Consider the following 22,383-nt stretch of genomic DNA (forward strand, 5'->3'; position numbering starts at 1 on the left):
TTTTGTTCTATTTTTGCTGCTCAGTGCGTAGCTGTGGGCCTTGTTGACTGTATGTAGTAATATATTTCACTCAGCCAGTCTTTCCAAATGGTCTTTTCTGTAGCAGTCATCACTGGAGCAGGCATATACTTTAGATTAGTGAATTTTCACAGCACCTCTCTGACATAAAGGTGTGTTGCCCCAGTTCTAAACATGAGGCTGAGAGGGACAAAGAGAGTTAAGACTGGAAGAATCTGCTGACTCTGAGCTTGAGGTTTGTAGGCTCTGGCTTGCTAAAGCCTTCCTTATTTTATATGTTAAGACATTATCTGAGGATAAAATAACATTCACATTAATAAGATGTGTGGTCCCATAACTCATGGCAGTGATGTCTGTCTCACATTGGGCAACTGAAATATGACCCAAATAGCACTTGTGAAAAGTTGCTTCTGACAGAGGCAGCTCCCCAGAGCAGAGCTGCAGTGTTTGAACTATTACACCATGCTTTCTTGCTGCAATCCCTTCGCCTTTTGCTATGTCCCATGATGCTTTAGGACCCTAGAGATGGCGGTTTGATTTAATGTATTTGGCCTTGTGCGTGGTCTGCTGGAGACATGGTCTATCCTGTTTCCTGAAAGGGACAGGAGTGAAGTGGAAAAGGGTACAGCGTTATGTTACCATTATCAGAAATGAACCTGTGGAGGATCAGCTCAGACTCCATCTACTACAGCAAGCAAAAGACCAACTACATCTTTTTAAAAGACCTCCAGGGTTTTTTGAGAGATGATTGGAACCACATATCTTGCTAAACCAGCCCTCTATACTATCCTTATCTTAAAGGGCCCTGAAAGTACTATTCCCTGTGAATGAAAACATTGGTTATACGTGGCATGTCTGAGGCGAGAAACCAGGTTCCAGCAAGACGTTAAACACCTTGGTTACCACTATCTAAATAAGAGAAGGGAAAATAGAAAGGTTTGGCCATTGTCTTAAGACCACTTAGTCCTGAAAAGCAAGACATTTTGTAAATACTCCTTTCAATCTTTTGCCTTTCTCTATCACCTTGCATGTACACTACGAAAGTAAAGCAAAAGATGAGTTCTTAACCCACCTGATTCTGAGCATCATTATGTGTGGCACCCTGTCCCAAACACTGACCAGGAATTTTCCCACTGCCAGGAATAACCCTCACACTGGCAGCCAGCAGAAACCTCTGCTGCAGCAGTGGATTTTCTTAAATCCAAATTCAGGCTACCACTCTCCTGAGAACAACACACTGTCTTCCCTCCCCGCCTCCCAAATGAAGTGGTTCTCAGAAGCGTCAGTTCATTGCATCTTCCAGCTCTTGTTCCAAGCATGACCTTACACTAGACCCCGAGAAGCATGTTTGGTTTAATCTCTTTTAACTAGGAAAGAAGTAACAAACCTTGTGGTATTAAAATTATTAAAAGGTCAGCATTAAGGTATTAATTTTCAGTGCCGGATAGATGGATGGATTGTTTGGTTTGTTTTCCTGGGTCCGAACAACGTATTAACTTTTGCTTTGTCTGACTGTTACAGAATACAATCAGTTTTCTGTACAGAATGGGCAGCTTGAAATCTTGAGTGAATGACTTGTTTCCAAAAGAAAGATGTTGCTTCTGACGCTCTTGGAAGTTTTGGTGACACGCTATTGAGATTCAGTGTCACATAAATTGTTCGATGCAGGATTGGCAGTGCTCTGCTGCAGTGAGATCATACAAAATCTCTGGACTGTGGAAGTGAGCCACGCGCTGCACTTTGGCACTCAGTGCAGTGTGCAGCCTGTATGGAAGCCAGGAGCCTCTTGTCTTTGGAGTACACAGACTCTGGGATGTGCTGTCAGTGGGGAGAACCCTGTTAGACTTTTCGATCAGACTTGCTGAGGCTTTGCAGTGTCTGCAGTGCTACATATTCCAACAGTGCTGATGCTTCATGGACATACCAGTAAATCCAGTATTTCTACATGGGATAGGAGTATAATATATGAAGTTTGGATTCCAGACAACAGCTTGGTTTCACAGTTATCCTTATGACCAGCAGATGGAGTTGAGAGAATATTACTTTTTGGGAGCAAAGGAAATTGTTTCTCCTTAGTTCTATTGACTTCAAATTGGAGTGGCACATATTCTCTTGCATTTTTTTCCCAATCTCTTAGTAAACTACATCTCAAGTTTTCTGTTGCATTCTTCCTTGTTTCTCTGTTTCTTTTTATGTCCTTTGGGTTTCTTTATTAACAGATTTTTATCAGAAGAGAGGAAAACAATGACTGGGGGGGTGAGGATGTCGTAGGTGTGCCTTTCTGCAGACCTCCTAGAGAGAGGAAGAAAGCTTTTTAACTGGGAGACCAGGTTTAATTAGAACAAGTAGAACTGTAGCTACTTAAAATAGACAACTCATATTTTCTTCTAGAGACCAGAAATAAAGGGCTTTATAAAAAATCTCTATTGTGTCCTTACAGTGAGGAAGGCCTGCTTTCTTAACCTTTCAGTGATTTTTTTTTTTCTTTTTTTTTTTTCTCTCTTGCAGCAGACTCAGTCTTTTCACTGTGGGAAAGGTGTGTGACTGTTGCCCCAGAGGCATGCTGTGTGCCTGCTTGCTGCTCTCAGCAGCAGTCTCCCAGTCTCTGGTGGGCTTGCTGTTTGCTATGCTCACCTTTCCTGTGCCTGCCCTGACCTGCACTCTGAAAGTCTCGCTTTCCCAGACATGCTCACTCCTCTTCCTCAAGAAAATCCCACCTTATTTGAAGTGGAGCAGCAGCCTAGCACACAGCTGGGAAAAGCTCTTGTCCATGTTGCTTAGCTGTGGTCTTCTAAAGGAAAAGATCTTAATAACCTGGGAACGAATCTAACAGATAATGTCCAGTGCCAGAGAAACTGTGTTACGTTGGGAGCAAAGTAGGCTTCCCTATTCTGTCTTGGTGCCAGAAGGTTCATCCTGGGAATATGTATTGCTTTGAAAGGTGGAACATTTTCATTTTTGCACCATCCATAAATAATGGTGCCAGACTGGCAAAAGCGAGCTGAAAAAGAGGATCTGCTGTTTCCCCAGCACTCTGGCTCATGTTCCACTCTCATCCTCCATATATGAATATATGTGGTGGAGACTATTTTACTCACTTCCAGCAGTTGAGGTGAAGTACTCCATAGCCAGCACTCTGACAGCATGGCTTTCCTTCACTTAAAACTTGTCATTTGTCTGTTATCCACAGATTGGGATTTTTAATGTTGATCATTCCACAGTCTGTTTTATCACCCAGTAAATTCTATATAAAGCTTTCTTAAAATTTTGTTCACTTAATTTCCTGTATGTGAGAGCTGGACTGTCTGCAGATTCCTATATCAAGCTTTGTTCCTTTTTGTTGCTTTGAAACACTTTTTCATTATGTGTTTCTTGTCATTTGCTGGTCCTTCAAATCAGAAAGCTTATAAAGACAAGGAGATAAAACTCCAAAAGTGTATCCTTAAGAAAGATGCTGATCCAGCCTTGATTCCCAGCAGAGTCAACTGTATAATATTGAGGCATTTGCTGATTTTCAAAGAAAACTCTTTCGGCAATTAAAAGCCAAGTGCATTGAGGGCACTCCCTAGTACCCACTATTCAAGTTCATTCTATGGAATGACCATAGGAGCCTTCTCACCTTCTGTGGTTGCCATGGGCTTGCGAGGCTCATTCCCCAGGACCAGCTTCAGAGGTGGAAGTTACACTCCATAGTGGTAAGTGGAAGTTGGAAGATGAAAATACTCCTCTTCACTATTGACATGAAAACTTTGCCTGTAGCCATGTCAGTGCCAGAGCTTTGAAATAAATGTTAGGCTCTGAACATATTCTTTGTGTTAAGACTGTGCATCATGTCGACTTTGTATGCGGGAGCTGACAGCATCACCTTTCCTTTCTTCTCATTTGTAGCTGCATTTCAAGCTCTCAGATTGGTGCTACTAACAGGCTAACATAATTTCTTGCCACTCAAGTCAATCTCTCTTCCGAGAGCATGACCACCCTCTGAGTCTGTGTCTGGTTCAGGAAGCCTTTTTTTCCCCCCCTCTCTCAAGTCTTCTGTCTACCATACAGACTCAGATTCTGATTCTTTCTGATAGTTGAATGAGAAAATGCAGCACTGCAGGGTTATTGGGCACAAATGGAAGTGCTTGTGGTTGCAGTACTTCCACTGCTGTCAGCCTGTTCTGTGTGTGCATGGACTTCTCGAACCAAAGCTGGCCTTCAGATTCCTGGTGTCAGAAGGATCCTTCCTGTACGGATAGGACCAGGCTGTTCAGACCACGCCTGTTCACAGTACCCGGTGGAACCAGAGAAACCACCATCCACATAGAGAATATCAGAGTGAATTGCAAGAAGTATGAACTGGTTCTGTGTCGCTTTCACGGTGAAGCTCTGGTAGTCACTGGAGAAAGCCTGGCTTCATTAAGTGACTGCACTGAGAAACGTGCCTCCTTCCTTCATGTCATCAGATAGCTGCTGCCTGAGCTCTTGTTGCAGTTTCGTGACAGAACAGTGCATCCTGGGTTGTTCAGAGCTGGTTCAATGCTTCTTAGAACATTTCTGCAATTCCTGTTTGCAGGAAGGGCTTCTTTCAATCTTAATGTAAATGTGCAGGGTACATGATTGGAGTTGATCACACTGTGAATACTTAATTCAGATAGAAGTGTTGCTAATCGAAAGCATTCTTCAAGATTTACAGTTCATGCATATATCCACTTTATGCCCACTATCCCTTCTCTGAAAGGGACCCTCAAGATCACACTTTAAGCCTCTGATTGAAGGGGAACTGATGAGGTTTGGGTGCGTTTCACCTTCTGTACTCGTGCATGAGTAAAGGTGGGATGCAGCCTTGCTCTCTGCAGATACAGGGTTGGGTTTTTTAAATGTTAATTGATAGACTGGATATGCCCGTAATGTAAATGCACATGTGGATGACATGTTGAAAATTTCTTGTCACTAGTAAACAACATCCCTTGTCTAGTCCAAGATGTCAACAGACTGAGAAACCCCAAGTGCCACCTGCCTTCTGGTTAGGGTGAGGGAAAGTCCATAAAACAAACAACTGTATCAAAATAGTAATCCTTTGTGGCAGTGGATTCTTAATTATCTTACTAAGGCCCACCTTTGATTACAAACCTGTCCTAAAGAACTAAAAGGCATTGTTTAACTGCAGGATTTGTCCCAGTTCAGTGATTCCAGAAAGTGGCTTTCTGTTATCAGGGAGAAGGGAAGAACACGGAAATAAAAAGAAATTATGGAAGAGGAAATGTACTTTTAAAACATATATGGAAGCTAGGATGACACTTGAGTTCTGAGTCAGGTTGTTTACGTGTTGAAAGATTACCGGTGCTACTGAAATTGGTGCCTACTTTTATAAGAAAGGGTACATAGTGTTTGCTCTTGACAATGTTGAGTGCCTTTGATGAATATAAACATATCAAAACATGGAGGATTACTGGTCATCTCATTAGAGTAAAACCGCCACGGAGCTTTGTGTCCATCCAAGTCCATGAAGATGAGATACTTGTGCATCTCTGCTGCCCAGAAGCACGGGAAGTTTTTGCTCTTCAGAGTGGGGACAGGGTAGAACTATCTTCCTTTATGAATATATAGTTTCCATAATTTTAAATTATATTAATAGCTGCTTTATAAGTGTTGTATTACTCTTCCTAGAAAACTGGTTAATGAAGCTACCATGTCTGCCAGAGATTGTAGCAGACTTTCAACCCCTGATCTGTTTGTTCTGTTTATGGTGGAGCTCAGCAAGGGAGAAAGAGAAGCAAAACTATCTTTTTTTTCCCCTCCTGTATCCGACCATTGAAGCATTTATTTTAATTGTGGGAGCAGAAGTGTCTGAATTTCCTACCTCATCAAGAAAATTGTTAGTCATTCAGGTGAAGCAGCGTGAAGCCTCCCGCTCATTCTGGAGTGGAATGATTTCTGTGGTTGATGGAGGATTTTTGCACACCTTTGGTGTGACTGCAGTGCACTAACATATCTCTGGTTTTGAACTGGTTCTGCAGACCGCTGTTCTTAAAAGACAAACTAATAGGGAAGAGATCAACTTTCTCAAACAGTCAACAGTCTTGAAAGTGAGATAGATGGTGGAAAGAGCATCCATTGTATTTGCAGGTTTAGGACTTCACAACATTGAAATAGTGACCAACATAACTCTAGAGCTTAGGCAATATTTGGAGTTCTTTTTTCATGCCTACCTGCAGACACTGTCATCTGGACCGAGACTGCTTGTTCTTTTGACTACTAATCCACGATTCTGCTTTTTTGTTACTTGATCTTCAAGAAATCCTTTTGGGTCAGGACATCTGTGCTGATACAGCTGTAGTCCTGTCTGTTAACTGGTGGGGTAGTAACAAAAGGAGAACTTTGGCTTGGGAAACAGTTCTTTGACTGGGATGAAAACATCGCTTCCAACAAAATTTTCTTTGGCATGGTCTCTGTATTTTTCAGTAGATTGTCTGAACTAATTGTTTCCTATTTGTGACCCAAGAATTCTTTAAGCAAAACCTGTCTGCTCTTGTGGATTTCTTCACAGAAGAAGTGGAAGACTTAATTTCAGCAGCATGTACTGGGAGCATAAGTGGAGGGGTTTCCTTCACCCTGTTTACTCTTATTGCTCTTTTTCTTGCAAGCTCAAGACAAGCAGATGCAGAACTTCTTCTTTGTTTAAGACTTACTATAAACACTACCAGAGGCAGAGTCCCCACCTCCTTCATCAAATATCAGTCATTGTGTTTTCTATTTGATCTTGTGTGCTTCGTTCTCCACAAGAAAGGTAGCTCTTTAAAACCTGACGTGCAGGTGGCAAAGCTGAGGACAAGGCTTGCTGCTGGAGCAGTGAGAACGTGTGACAGGGAACTTTTTGTTGACCAAAGAAAATGAGGTTTTTTGCTGTTATGTGCTCTGTTTTGTAGGCTGTGGAATTTTCTGGGGAGTCCTTCTCGAAGGTCAAAAGTAGAGCAGGCTACAAATGGTGTATTCTGTCACTTAAGTGTGATTTTCCATAAATGTAATAAGCAGGCTTTGGCCGGTAGTTCTGTAGACAGCACTGAACTATTTCCTCTGTTACCTCCCCAGTATAATCCTGTTCTTCCTATATTCTATTTATAAGTGGGTTTAGTGGCTGACTTTCCTTAGGTAGCTTGGAAGTTGGTGAGCTTTTCTGTGATAACCTATTTTCATAGTGCATAGTGAAAGTGATTCTTGGGACAGTTTCATGTTTGTCCATGAGATTAATTCAGGCTACAAATCACAGGGATTTAAGCATTTTTGCAGTCCCATTTCTGCTCCTACTAGTGGAGTCGTTGCAGGCTGTAGATGTGTTTAATTCTGAAAATTGGGTTTCTATGTATGTTGTCCTTCAGAGGTCCAAGAAGGTAGTAGAAAAGCTTCTACATCTGTGCTGAAGCAATGACATGTTAAGGAAGCTATTTGTCTTCTGTACTGCTATCAGTTATGTCTTAAACTGAAGATCTCTGGGCACACAGGCTCTGTCAGGCAGGGCTCGAGCATTGGTACAGAGTGTGTTGGTAAAGAATGGATGCTGGGAATAAAACAGCAGATTTTACAAGCTGATACAACCTAGCATCATGCTGTAGTTAACTCAGTTCACTTCAGTAGACATAATGCAGTCCAGATTTAGATGGACCTTTCTGGGAGAAAACTGTATACATCTTACCTTGGAAATTTTCTCTGTGAAAGGAGTATCAACACTCACTCGTGAGAAGAAAGGCTAATTCAGGCTTGGAAAATCAGTTCTACATATCACTGTAATATATAGAGACAGTCATATAATTTTGACTGTCTTCTACCATTGGACTCCTCTTTATGTTGGGGACAAGAGACTAGGATTGAAGTGTATAAGACCTATAATGTAAAAATATAATACTAAACAGACTTGAATTCCACTTCCAAGTGTGGCAAGAGCTCATTCCCGTTGGAATTATGATCTGTCTAATAAACAGTAGATTTTTGGATGGCTTGTTACTGTAAATGTCTCAACAGAGGAACCTCTCAATCCATTTTTGCTGTTCCATGGTTAGAATAGAAATGTTTGAGAGTGCTGCAGAGGCTGGCAATAATAATCCTTGTAGCCAGTCATAGCAGAATGCTTGGCAAATACTCTTGTGACACTCAAATTACTATATAAGATTAAGATCAGAATTGAGACTTGCAAACATGATGCTAATCTATCTGTTCTCTCAGTCCCAGATGCAAACCCAAGTACAACAAGTGGGGATTGTACCGACGCAGGCAATGGCAACTGGACCAACAGCAGATCCAGAGAAGCGCAAACTGATCCAGCAGCAGTTGGTTTTGCTGCTTCACGCTCACAAATGTCAGAGGCGTGAGCAAGCAAATGGAGAGGTGCGGGCCTGTGCTCTCCCACACTGTCGAACCATGAAAAACGTCCTCAACCACATGACACACTGTCAAGCTGGGAAGGCCTGTCAAGGTGAGAGCAGGTTGCTGAAGCTACTCTTGCAAATGAGCTGTGTAAGGTTTCTTGCGTATTTGTCAGCAGTGTTTCTCTTCTTGTCAAGAAGATCCCTATACCTGGCACAAATGAGTGCCAAAACTGGTTATTTAATTAAACGGCTGCTCCCTTTTTCATTATCTTTGCTCGGTTTCCATTTCTGATCTCTTTGCAGTTGTCAGTTTAGAAAACAGAATGCAATATTTGCCCTTTAGAAGTAGGATGGTACCACTGTAGCCTTGCAAGTGTCTTTTTCATCTCCTCAGTTGTATAAAGAGTGTGATATATCTACCGTGTCTTTGTCTTAGATTTTATTTCTAGTTTCCTGCATTTGTTATGGCATTATTGGTGGGTCCCAAAAAATGTTAGTTGTGCTTAGCTGTGTTTAGTTATATGTACAGTATTGCTTATAAAGGAGAAAGAATAGAGTTGCTCTAAAAAATGAGTTAATTCAAAACCAGTTAATCAGGGAGCGACCTTAATTCTATTGCTTTTCCCTGTTACAGTTGCTCATTGTGCATCTTCAAGACAAATCATCTCCCACTGGAAGAATTGTACTCGGCACGACTGTCCTGTGTGCCTTCCTCTGAAAAACGCCAGTGACAAAAGAAACCAACAACGTAAGTAGTCGTTCTGCTGCTGTCACAATGGAATGATACTGTTAACATAAAGTCGATCAAATGTGCAGTGTAGGAATAAACTTTGACAGTGTCCCAGCAAACTTAATAACTGTTTAATCTGGTATAAGGATGAATATATTAGTGAATTCTCCTTTTCATTAAATACAGTTTATTACTTAAATACACAATAATTGAAAAGGGAAGGTCTCAGATCAAGTACATAACTGTTTTTAAAGGATGTGGCAAATTCTAACTGTTTTTTTATTGTGAGGCAGGTCACTAGTTTGCAGTTATTAAGAAGTTTTGGATGTAGGTAGGGTTTTGGGGAAGATATTAGCTACTTCATTATTTTTCTTGCTTCTAGAAACAACTTAACATACTAGTGATAAAGAATAATCAAAAATTTTTGTAAAAAAACCCCGAATTATTGTACACAAAAGGATCTAGTCTGGGTGTCTTAATCATTACGTGTAACTAATGCTGGTATAGACTAGCTGAAGCTCTGCAAATCATAGTGATGTTGTCCATGCCTGGCTCTTATAATAGTGTAGCTGTTACTGATGCTTAGGGGCAGTCAGTTTCTAGTGCATTGCTTCCCTCTTGCTCTGAAACAGAAAATAATGAACCTATATTAGTGGGTTTGCTACTCATCAAACCCTTTTAAAAGATGCCAAGGTAGAACATTTTACAGCATAGATGCAGCAGTTCTGGAAGTCTTAAGTAATGTTATGCCTACATGTATTTAAATAAGGGTTAAGAAGTGGAAAATAGCTGGAGGACTTGTGAAACTTGTACATTTGAATTGTGTTGGAAGCATTCTGCTAATTTCCATTTAGGCTGAGACTGCAGTGAGGAACACTAATAAACCTTGGAGGACAGAGAAGAGCTCCTAGGTTAGGTGAGATTAAGGCAGATGAGAGAGTAGCTGGTAAAACTCTACAAATTATCCATTGAGCTTGTCCTCATGGTTTCAGGGGAAGGATTCTTTTTTCCCCTCCAAAACTGAAAAAAATTATAGAGCTACTTAGAGGTAAGGATTTTGTTTACCCAGGAGAAGTTTGGTAAAATGAAAATAAGATACATCTTGTGTGTTGAAAGTAGTAATTTGTTGCAAGTGATCAGTTATGTCTGGCCTTTGAAAAAGGTGTTGAAAGCTTTGCCTTTTAATATGACATGGTCCATTTGTGCATAACATCCTTATTACACAGTTGTTATCAAAGTGCTAACAACATCTAGCAGAACAGAATTGTTTTTTTCAATACAAGCTGCTGTAGAAAAGTAGTTTGTGCAGTATTTGCTTTTATGTCATTGATACAACTTATCAAAAGAGAAGGCACTTGAACAAAAACAGTCCTTAAAAATAATTTTACGGGATCAAATTAGGGTGTTGTTTGAATGTAACAATTATAATGGTTAAGTGTAGGGTTGGTCTCTCCTCTTGCATGCAGGGGAGATAAATACGAAATCCCCATCTTGAATTAATCAATAATCCAGTGGTAATAACCATGAAAATTTGTAATTTAGTATGCTGAGGTGCAAGGCTCTTTTGTTCTGGGTTATGTCTCTGAGTCATACACGTAACACCTTGTGGTTTGTTTGAAGGTAGAAGATGAACACTAGATATGTAACAAAGGATACCTCTTTTTAGGCATTCAAAAACATTTGTGAAATTGTTTACATTAATATGTGCATTTAAAAACACTGTGCCTGATCAGGTGAAAACTAAGGTATGTTAGTTTGAGATTTGAAGAAAATGTTGGCAGTCTTAGGAATAAATGACCATAACATCTAGTAAACAGGGGGAGTGAGGGTGGGAGGGAGTCTGCATATGGCAGAATATGATGAGAACATTTAGAAAGGGATAAAGAAAAAAGTAGTGACCCTTGTTACTTTTGTCAGGCTGCTGTCCTTACAGAATGAGTAACCACCTGATGGTCATTAAAGACTTTGAGTCCTAGAATCTTCCTTCCTGTGCTCATGCCTGTTTTATCATTGTTACTTCAAGTCCTGTTGTATCTGTGCTGGACTTTCAAACAGTTCCTTCAGAGTGTGTTGATCTTCTAGAAAGTTCTGCGGTTCAGCACTTCTGAAACATTGCAGTATGGTGGCTTGCTTCCACCCTTCCCGTGCGCAGTGGTTCATGTGCTTTTTGTAGTGATCTATTCCTGCTTCTTGAGGGATTTGCATGCTGCAAAAAGTCCTGGGGTTGAGGTTATTACCATGGAGCTGTTTCTTTACAGGTATCTGTCCTGGTTTTGGCTGGAAAAGAGCTAATTGTTTTTTCTTCGTAGTAGCTAGAGTAGTGCTGTGTTTTGGATTCAGTATGGAATTTGGTATGAGAAGAATGTTGATAACGCACTGATGTTTTTACTTGTTGCTAAAAAAATCAAGGACTTTTCAACTTCCCGTGGCCTCCTAGTGCGCAGGTGCACAAGAAGCTGGGAGGGAGCAGAGCTAGAGCACCAGACCCAAACTGGCCAGTGGAAAATTCCACATCATGTAACGTCATGGCTAGTATATAAATGAGGGTTGGCCGGAAAGCTCAGTCTCTTTTCCGGGGTTGTGATTTCGGGATCTTCTCTTCTCTGGGATCGCTAGCCAGGAACGGGCTGGGCATCGGTCAGCAGGTGGTGAGCAATCACATTGTGCATTACTTGTTTGTTTTTTCTATTACTACAATTATCTTTTTTTAAAAAAAAAAAAATTCAATTATTAAATTGTTTTTAACCTCAACCTGCAAGCCTCCTTACCTTTACCCCTCCAGTTCTCATTCCTGGGGTTGGGGAGGGTGGGTGAGTGGCTGCGTAGTGTTTGCTGGCTGGGTTTAAACGACGACAGTATCTTACTCCATGTTTTAGTGTTTAGATTCTTTGCAAGGAACATCTGTCTGTGCCAGGTTTCATTTGTACAGCTTTTTTCCCTTTTTTTTTCTAAGTAATCTTGAACTGTCTTTTATTGTAATTGTTGATAGTAACATGTCTTGTTAATAGGACATATTGGGACAAGTTTAAAATTTCTGTTCCACAGGACTTTTACTGTGTATATCATGTATATCTCTGGGATGGTAGGGGGAAACTGCAAAACAAATATTATTTTGCACATTAAGCTTTTCTTTTGAATAGGCCAGTGACTCCTGTGTTTTGAAGTAATGACTTGAAATTTGGTTGAAATGTTTTGGGGTTGGAGAGTTGTTTTTGTTAGGAAGTACTTCTTGCTCCCTGCTGAGCTCACCACAATTTCAGTTGAGTGAGCGTGTTTGGTTTGCTTGGCAAGGGGGGGGCGGGGGCGCGGGGGGCGGGGCTGGGGGGGCACTACAGAGGACTTCTGCAAGAAGCTGCTAGAAGCTTCCCCTGTGTCCGACAGAGCCAAGGCCAGCCGGCTCCAAGACGGACCCGCCGTTGGCCAAGGCCAAGGCCGTCAGCAATGGTGATAAGGTCTCTGTGATAACATATTTAAGAAAGGGGGAAAAAAATGGGGGAGAGCAATTGCAGCGGTAGAGAGGAGTGGCAATATGTGAGAGAAACAACTGTGCAGACACCAAGGTCAGTGAAGAAGGAGGGGGAGGAGGTGCTCCAGGCACCGGAGCAGATTGCCCTGGCAGCCCGTGGTGAGAGGGCAGGCTGTGCTCCGGCAGCCCACGGACGTCATCGGTGGAGCAAATGCCCACCTGCAGCCTGAGGAGGACCCCATGGTGGAGCAGGGGGATGCCCGAAGGAGGCTGTGACCCATGGGGAGCCCACGCCAGAGCAGGTTTGCTGGCAGCACTTGTGACCCCTGGGAGACCCACGCTGGAGCAGTCTGTTCATGAATAGCTGCAGCCCCTGGGAAGGACTCACGTGGGAGGAGTTCCTGGAGGACTGTCTCCTGTGGGAGGGAGCCCATGCTGGAGCAGGGGAAGAGTGTGAGGAGTCCTCCCCATGAGGAGGAAGGAGCGACAGAAACAGCGGGTGATGAACTGACTGCAACCCCCAACCCTGCCCCCCTGCACTGCTGGGGGGGAGGAAGGAGAGAAACTGGGAGCAAAGCTGAGCCCAGGAAGAAGAGGGGGGCGAGGGGGGGGGAGGTATTTTAAGATTTGCTTTATTTCTCATTGCAAATCAGAGCAGAGCAGGGTAATAAGTTACTTTCCCCAAGCTGAGTCTGTTTTGCCCGTGACAGTAACTGCTGAGTGATCTCCCTGTCCTTATCTCCACCCACGAGCTGTTTGTTATATTCTGTCTCCCCTGTCCAGCTGAGCAGGGCAGCGATAGAGCAGCTCGGAGGGCACCTGGTGTCCAGCCGGGGTCAGCCCACCACAGTCAGACTGGAAGGTGGAGTTGTGAACATGAAGCTAGTCTCTCCTGTGTGTTTCCTTGTAGGAAAATTTTAAGTGTAGTGAGGAACAAGCTGGATTGAGAGAGAGTAAATTTTAGACAACTAATCTTCCTTTAAAAATGTGGTTTTAAAGAAGACTGGGCCAGAAATTCTGGAAGATGTGGACTTGGGGATGAAGGGTGGGAATCTGATGAGGGAAATGGAAATAGGGACTAGGAGCTAGCTGGCTGAGGGAGTAGGTTATTGAGCATGGGCAGAAGATGAAAGAAGACCTGGATGTTAGAGAGTTTGGGACCTGACCCTTTGTAGAGAAGGAGGGAGCTCATTGATGCACAAGAAACATGTTCAGAAAGAGTAGGCAGCAAGTTCTTCACTAGAGCCCATTTCTTGTGAAAACTGGAAAAATGAAATCCAGTGTGCTCAAGTCCTGCTGTCAGTAACTGTAAAATCTACAGACAAAATGTCTCTTGTGTTTTGAAGTGCTGGAAATCATACATGATGGTGACCTACAGTCCGGTATCAGTTATTCCACTGAGCAGCCTGATGGATGGTTAGCCCATGGATTGAGAAGTTCCGTTTATTGACTAACATGATGCTATACTGTGAATGCTTTTAGTTTAATGCTTAACAAATAAAAAATAAGATGGCATTGCTGGTGAAGTTTAATACTGACACTTCCTACCTTTAAGTTGCTCATAAAATCTTTACTTACCCCAAGATTTGATTCATGATACAGCCTTTAATTAAACAATTGTGTACACTTACCTTTTGTACAGCTGCCTAGTTCGGGGTGCAGGACAGGCTTGTGCTGCAGTGAGTCAAGATCACCAGCATAATTTTTTGCTCCAGCCACTTTGAGCTAGAATGGATGTAACGAGCAGAGTGAGGAGCTGCAGGACAGAGCATTTGAACACTCCTGAACAAATACCAGTTACAGAATTCGAAAGCAAAATGAGAAATTTAGATGACTTCTCAAAAATGGATTAACATGTTGCTTTCACTGGGGTGGTCAGGTTAGAGAAGTGCTGTGCATTCATACTTAAAGTGGCATTAGGAGTCTGAGTTTAAAATAAATTCTGATCAGCTGGTTCCCCTCTAGAAGATGTGAATGAAGTTTCATTAAGGCAGCATTATCTACTCTGCACACTGGAACAGAAGTCCTGTAGATGACGTAGTGTTTGATCATCTAGGTTACATCCTAATGCCCAAGAGGGCCTAATCAGGACTGTTCAGGAAACTCTGGGGCTGCTTAAGTTCTGCTTGTTTGAACTTTCATTCTTAAGATACATAAACACATGTGACTTTAACAGTGGGACATACGGAGCTCAGTTGTCTTTAAAGCATTTAGAATGTGAGCAGTCCTGTACAGAGTTGTCTTCCCACTGGTAGCTTCTGTCATGAGCTCATCAATGTCTGAAGCATCAGTTCAATAAAAAAAAATCACAGTAGATGTTGCTTCATGTAGCAGTGGCCTAATGTGATAATTCCTCTTTGTTTTAGTGGTGTATTTATTTTAATTTACTTGATTTCCTATGGTATCTGCCACAGAAAGGACTGCATCTGCACTTGATCTGTCCAACATGGAAATTTAATACTCTCTTCTTCCATCTTCTTGTTCAACAGATTGAGATAATGTCATGCATTTGTATAAAACCAGTGAACAGACACAAAAGAAAAAAAACATTCAAAACCAGATTCCTGATGTTGTGAAAATACTTATTACAGTATGCTAGTAATTGAGTTATAAAATATAGAAAAACCAAGTAGTTCGAGCCACTCAGTGTACCACTGGCTATACGAATGTAGTCTGTCCCCTAATAATAATACTTCAGTTTGAAGTGCTGAAGCAGCATTTGGCTGTTTACCAGCTTCAGTGAGTTTTGCCTGCTTGAATAGGTACGTGCACACGTGGAACTTTTTGGAGATCATTAGTCTTTTCAAACAGCAGGTCAAAATAGTGGTCTTCATACCTTGTCCCCTTGCAATAACGGTAGTTATTGTTTACAAAGAAACAGTGGGGCTTTTTCTGGTTAGAATAGACTCACTCTCCATGTTGTCACTTTTAAAATTACATTCAGGCTGTCAACTCTGACAAATACCCAAACTGAGGTTTTATAAGTAGCCTTTGGTCTGGGGCAGAAATAGACACCTGGAGATCTGATCTTGCTTAAGTAGACTTCTCTAGAATTGGCTGGATTGTGGTTCCTAAAGCTGCTGTAACACAAGGGCTGAACTTGTGCTTCATCACTGCCAAGGCTCAGCCCAGAGCCGTGGGCAAGAGGTGGTTGACTTCTCCAAGCTCTGCCTTAGCTTCAGTGTGAGCTTCAAGCCAAGCTCGCAGTCCTCAGAAGATCAGTGCCACCTTTCTTCCCCTGGGATGGTGAGGAGTGGTTAAACGCTTAGCTATCCTCGGTAGGATGGCTGAAAGCCTTTTTCCTGTTCCCAGCCTTCAGCATCACCTGTGGTCATTCTACTGTCTCCAGAGATGTGCCTCTGATTTACAAACACCACTGAAAGCACATGGGGGGTTTTTGTGGTAACTTTTCCAGAGAAATATAATCCTCTTTCTCTAACAAGCTGGAATTTTTATTGGCTCCTGAATCGATCCTCTGCTGTCACAACAGCCTCTGAAGCCTTTTGAGTTCCAGGGTACCACAAGTTTTGTGCTATTTAACCTTTCTAGAGACTTCCTATTTCTTGGCTTGCACTAGTTTAAAGGCATCTTTCTCTTAGATTGTGTGATTTCAGAGTGCTGTGTGCAAGTCCAACAAGAAATTCATACAGTTACTTTCTATTATGTCTTTTTAAAATGAAACTGATAGGATCTCAGTCAGCTTCTGTCTTTGTTTTTAAACTTGCTTGGAAATGATCAGTAAGTTCAAAAGTTATTATGAATGTATCCACAGAGTGTAAGTAATGTAAGCCCAATTTCCATGGTAAAGCCAGTGTTGAAAATACTGTGGATTGTCCTTGGGGGAAAAAAATGATGTTTTCTGTGGGGCTGCTTATTCTGGAGAGGGAGATCTCTGAATATGTTTATTTGTAGTTCTTTGGCAAACGAGATCAAATTGAATTCTCATCTGGAGAGGGAAATCCTGGACTTTGTAATGTGTGTGTGTTCTCTTGGATGGAAGTTGAAAGCATGTGTATCTTTTTCAGTGATTCTCTGTTTCCATAGTGGGTAAGGATTTAAGAAAGCCTGGATAATGCTGTTAATGTCTCAGATGGCTTGTTTTCCTGATTTTATTTTTTTAACCATGTGTGTCTCCTAATATTTCAATAAAACAGCTATTGTTCCCTATATTAAAAGCTATTATTGTGCTATGTTTAGCTCACAAATTTGTAATGCACATTATATATTTAATTACTTGAGGGGGAAAATGTGAAGTATGCATTACTTCTACCAGAGTCTCAGTTATCAAAATGCAGTGTCTCTGTAGTGAAGGATATACTCAGTCCGTCATTCACAATGGAACATGTTATTACTTAGCAGCTAAAATGAGGACCAAAAAGCAGATTTTATTCACTTCTGGGTTTAGTAAAAATTACTTTTCCCTGTTGTTTCCATTTCTTGACTATGATGGAAATGACTCTTCCATATATCTGTGCAGTGAGAGAGGTTGTGGTGGTCATAATAGGTTAATGAATACCTAAATATTATTATCTAAATTGTTTACCAAAACCTGTGGCAGGCTCATCCCCTTTCTGACTCTTCAAATTATTTTAGATTTTGTCAGTACAATCTGAAACCCATCGGGGCTTTTAATATCTCTGAATAACTTGGGTTTTAGGGTAATTTGGCCTTCAGAGGATTCATCTAGTGACTGCTCAGAATGAAAATTTCTACCAACAGATCTTCAGTATTACCTTTGTGTCCAAGGACACAGTATTCTGTGATTTCTGCTGAACTCAGGATCTCTGTTGTGGAGCCAAATACTTTGACCTAAAATGGGATTGATGGGAAAGAGGGAAGTAGAGGAATTTTTTTTTTTTTTTCCCCCTTAGTCTACTGTCCCAAGCATGAAAATCCTATTTAGCCTTATACTGGAGCCTATACTTTATGTATATTACAGTAATTATGGGTTTATCTGCCTGAAGTTTACAGTACGTCTCTCTAGACCGCATGTATTAATTGCTAGGGTGGTTTCTGTCCTGTAGAATCAAAGTCTGAGTTTCCCCACTTGACATCTTGGGTGTCGTTCTGTCCTTTGGCAGAAAAATATATACCATATACCAATATGCATGTTCTGTTGATTCTTGGCATGATTTGTTTTATCATTTGTCCTCACTGATTTTCAATTTTCTCTTATCCTTTTTTATAGCCCTTTTAGGGTCTCCAGCTGGTGGAATCCAAAATTCTATCGGTTCTGTTGGCACAGGCCAGCAGAATACTCCATCGCTAAGTAATCCTAATCCGATTGACCCCAGCTCCATGCAGCGAGCCTACGCTGCTCTTGGACTGCCGTATGGCAACCAGCCTCAAACACAGTTGCAGCCCCAGGTACAAGGCCAGCAGCCGGCACAGCCTCAGGCTCACCAGCAAATGAGGACCATTAATGCATTGGGTAGGTGGAAAAATTACTGAGAAACTAAAGTGTTAAAATAAACTGAACTGTTGAATTTTTAGGATAGTCTAGTATTTCACTTGATCAGATTAATGGCTTTCTGTTCATGTTGATTAATAACTTAAAATTACACTACAAACACTACCGTTCATTTACTTTTGAATATTAGAAAGCTTTCAATATATTGCCTCTGCCAGACAGCAGCAGTTGTAGTTTCTTTTAAAATATAGTCCATAACTTATTGTTGTCTGAGGTGATTAGACAGAATTGCTGAAGGATTTTGGTTTAACAAGTATTTCACCTGTTCTAGCAGACAGTTCTGTCTCAAATGCTAATTTCTTTCTGGAACTTAATTGTTAGCATTATCTTCTTTGAACTCATCGTAAGAATTTATGAATCTTAATTTTTAGCACACTAGTTTTTGTAGAAAAGATTGTTCAGACTGAAAGTAACTTGATTCCATAAGTAGCTACATATATGCACCACAGCAGATATTATCATAAAAGTGCTTATCAGATAAGCTGTTTCTTTCGTTAATCAGTTGGGTCTGTAAAGTGTAGTTTTGCCATGTTGTTGTCAAAATTGTGAACTGGGTACCAATGATGTTTAATTTTGTCCCAAAGGAGCCAACCAGATGAACCTTCCCGCAGGAGGAATAACAACAGACCAGCAAGCTAGTCTAATTTCTGAAACTGCTCTTCCAACATCCCTTGGGACAAATAAGTAATGCACATGTTTTCATTCTTGCTCAATTAAACATTTATTTACATGCCTATGAATGTAAATAAAGAGCATGCTTTAAAAACTAATTGTGTTGGCGTGGAAATAATCAGTCACATCTATGGCTACGCTCTTCTTTCTTTCCTATTTCAATTCTGTATCTACCACTTTGTTCCTCCAGAGAGCCCCAGAATATTTAGTTGTTTTAAATGAATTCCCAAAGGAAGAATATTTTGTATTTTCAAGTGTACAAATACCTTGACAGTTGTGATTCTTTATCATTCATACTAAGTCTTGTAAACTCCTGAGCTTCGCTGCTTTAGGCATTGCAGTTTGTTGATATCAACATTTCACTTAGAGAATGTTTGATGCAATAGCTAGAAGGGATGAAAGCAATTACTCAAAAATTGCTTCAGGCATCAAACAGACAACCAAACTCTACATTCTTGTACTGTAACAGTCCCTTTTTAAATTTTAGCCCACTAATGAATGATGGCACAAATTCTGGCAATGTCGGAAACCTCAGCTCAATGCCAACGGCTGCGCCTCCTTCTAGTACCGGCGTAAGGAAAGCATGGCATGAACATGTCACTCAGGACCTGCGCAATCATTTAGTGCATAAACTGTAAGTATTCACCACTACTGCATATTTTTCCTGAACGTTTTTAAAGAATTTCAGTACAGCAGTTCTACTATTAAGCTGAAAAGTTGTTGAGAAAGCTTTATCAGTAGTGGTTGTCTAATGCTGGGCCACTGAGGATGAGCTGTTACCTTTAACCCTCCAGTTCATTCTTCATGTTCATTAAGCAGCGGGCATGAAATTAGTTTATATTCCTAGTAAATTTGCTCTGCTGTAGTAAACAAGACTCTAGACTGTTAAACCTCACATTTTTTTCATCATTGTATTTGCTATAATCTTGTGGGAAATAGTGCAATATTGATTTTTTTTTTTTTAATAATGTTGATGTGCTTTTACATATCTGATGTATAAGGGAATGTCTGGGGTGAATATCATAAAGTTGTATTGAATTTTTTTTTCCTCTGAAAAATTTTTCTTTTATTTTTTTTTTTTCCTTTCTTGTAGTGTCCAAGCCATCTTCCCCACTCCTGATCCGGCCGCACTGAAGGATCGCCGCATGGAGAACTTGGTGGCTTATGCCAGAAAAGTGGAGGGAGATATGTATGAATCTGCTAACAGTAGGGTATGTTCCTTCAGCTATTCGGTATGTGTTAACGAACAGTAGTATCACAAATCTTAGAAGCATAATGAAAACCAGAGAGAATCATTTCACTGTTCTCTTGATGAGGAAGGTCATGCTCTCTGTCTATGACAGTGTTTGTATAGTCCTAAGCCATCTGATTAATGTTACTCCAAGCTAATTCACCTCCCTCAACTCCATGAAAACTAGACAACATCGTCCCAGCCCTATTCGCATTACTTCTGAGAGTGTGATTGACGTGCATGAAGACTGGAACACAGCTTGCAGTTCTTGATACTTCCCTTGCTGACTTTCTCCCCTCTGGAAGACTGTGTAAATAGTCATTGTAAAACTTCCTTAATGCCTCTTTACTGTTGGAGGTTTTCTCTAGGACTCAGTCCTGTTATACCGCTTACCTTTTACCTGCACTGTTGGAATCATTTCTCCTCTGCTCAGCAGCACCGAGTGATTTGCCTAAGCCATATAGCTGTTCCACGTCTCAATAAGAAGTCAGTTTGCTTGTGCTTGTCCTTGTGCATGGGAAACAAGACAAAATTCCTGTTCATGTTTTTTGCTTTGTCTGCAAAGAGGTGTCAGTTCAAATCTCTTTTACTCAGAGGGAGCAAACCCCTGTTGATTGACATGGTGAGGATACTATTTCATTATGACACTGTGGTAATTCCACCCTAAAGGAACCACTCCCTGCAAGTTTTCATCAGGTAAAGACAATGTTAGTAGCGTCAGTAATAATAGCTAGTGAGGTCTTACCTGACCAGAATCTTGAGGTCCTTCCTTTATAAGGTAAGAGGATCTGACGAGAGTAGTTGGTGGCATTTGAGGTGATAATCATCCAGTAAGACAGTAACATTTAGTCTGCCTGTTTCAGACCATCTCCCAGAAGAGCTGAAGATGGGCTCCAAGTTTTATTTCCTGGAGGCAGATAGTCAGTGGCCATACTGCTGCTGTGTCAGCATTGGTCAGTGACAATGTCATATTCTCCTTGTGGCTACCAAGGGGTTGTTTAGTAAGGAAGGCTTGTGTGTGATAACCCTTGATCACCCTGGCAGCTTTAGAGAACAACTTCAGAGAGAATGAGGATCTCATAGACATACGTGGGCATCTAAATACCTTCTTGGTAAGGATGGATGTAGTAGATGTCTGGCTATAAAATTAAATTTCTTCTCTATGCTAGACAAATACTCATAAGTATCTTCTCTTCACCCCATAAAACCGCTGTCAGAGCCTCATTGCCAAAAGTCTCTTTTATGGGAATTCGTCTAACATATTTGGCTCCAAGCAGCAAACTTGGAAGAAGGGGATAGTTTAGAATGTATTAACGGTGCTGTGTGGAACTGCAACGGTTTTGAGAAGCATCAGTTCTACTTTGACATTGAAAAGCAGATTAGTATGAGGCATCATTGTAAGCAGTTTGACATTGTTTTAGTAGTATGTGTTCCTCGTGAAGACGTTCTTTTTCAGGAATCCTTGCAGTGTGAAAGTAGCACATTATTAAATTTATAAGTAGAAAGTTATAGGTGAAGTGTCTTGAGCAGGAGGAAGGAAGGGGCTGTAGTGCTTTTAAGTTGGACGGCAGAAAGCGTCTGCACTGATGGGTTTTTGAGACATTTGGAGGAGGGAAGTGACCTAAAAACAAAGCTTTATATTGCGACACTGGACTTTCTTAACAAGGCTGGTGAGGAATACCTATCTCATTAGTTTTCCAAAATTAACTCAATCCAACTGTAATAACAAATTCTAGTTTTGATGAAAATTGGATGAAGACAAAATGATTGCGGGACAAGCATCACTCAACCTTTGCTCCATGTAACACTGGGTTTTAAGAACATAGGTGACCCCAGAAAAGAAATGTAGCCTTGAGGGTTTGTGGGGTTTTTTTGCCTTTAACAGTTGCAGAATCTCATGCACTTGGCAGATGTGCGTCCAGCAATTGCTGACAAGCGAAACTGGCTACCTTGCTGTGCACTGTGACTGTCGTATTTGATCTGTTGTCAATGTGGATTGAGTAAAATGGATTTTTCATCTTGTACAGATCTAGTGTTTAGTTGTCTGTGCCAGTGGACTATTTTTCACTGATTTCCTCCATTCCTTTGGGCTTTTGTCTGTTTTTGTTTATTCCCTGCAATGACTGTCAGTAGTCAGACTCTTCAGGAAAAGAGTGGTTCCTTTCTTTATGTAAAAATTGATCTGTCTTTAACATCTGTCTCCTGAAGTCGATTTAATGTAACTGTGTTGCTGGGGTCATCTTTTTCTTTTGTCTGTGGATTAGTGGAAATAATTATTATGAAAATAACACTTAAAAATCATTAACACTTAAACTAAATCACACCTTCCTGTTGTTTTTTGTCCAAGCAGCAGACAACCTACAGTCTTCTCCTTTGTCTACTGATACACTCAGAGTAGATACAACGGATAGCCATAAAGCCAACTCTCATAGGTGTTTTCTGGAAGCTTTG

At 41.0% G+C, this 22,383-nt stretch overlaps 1 protein-coding gene across 5 annotated transcripts in view; it reads left to right on the forward strand.

The window, feature by feature from the left end:
• Window positions 1–22,383, forward strand: part of CREBBP (CREB binding lysine acetyltransferase) — a 97,800-nt gene that overhangs the window by 38,072 nt on the left and 37,345 nt on the right. For all 5 annotated transcript variants that reach the window (XM_074886617.1, XM_074886618.1, XM_074886616.1 and 2 more), the window contains 6 exons: window positions 8,221–8,470; window positions 8,998–9,111; window positions 17,748–17,990; window positions 18,614–18,713; window positions 19,189–19,335; window positions 19,795–19,912. In XM_074886617.1, coding sequence (XP_074742718.1) covers window positions 8,221–8,470; window positions 8,998–9,111; window positions 17,748–17,990; window positions 18,614–18,713; window positions 19,189–19,335; window positions 19,795–19,912 — 972 coding nt within the window. The remainder of the gene's footprint in view (window positions 1–8,220; window positions 8,471–8,997; window positions 9,112–17,747; window positions 17,991–18,613; window positions 18,714–19,188; window positions 19,336–19,794; window positions 19,913–22,383) is intronic.

This window comes from Strix uralensis, chromosome 16, assembly GCF_047716275.1.
Source record: "Strix uralensis isolate ZFMK-TIS-50842 chromosome 16, bStrUra1, whole genome shotgun sequence".
NCBI lineage: Eukaryota > Metazoa > Chordata > Aves > Strigiformes > Strigidae > Strix > Strix uralensis.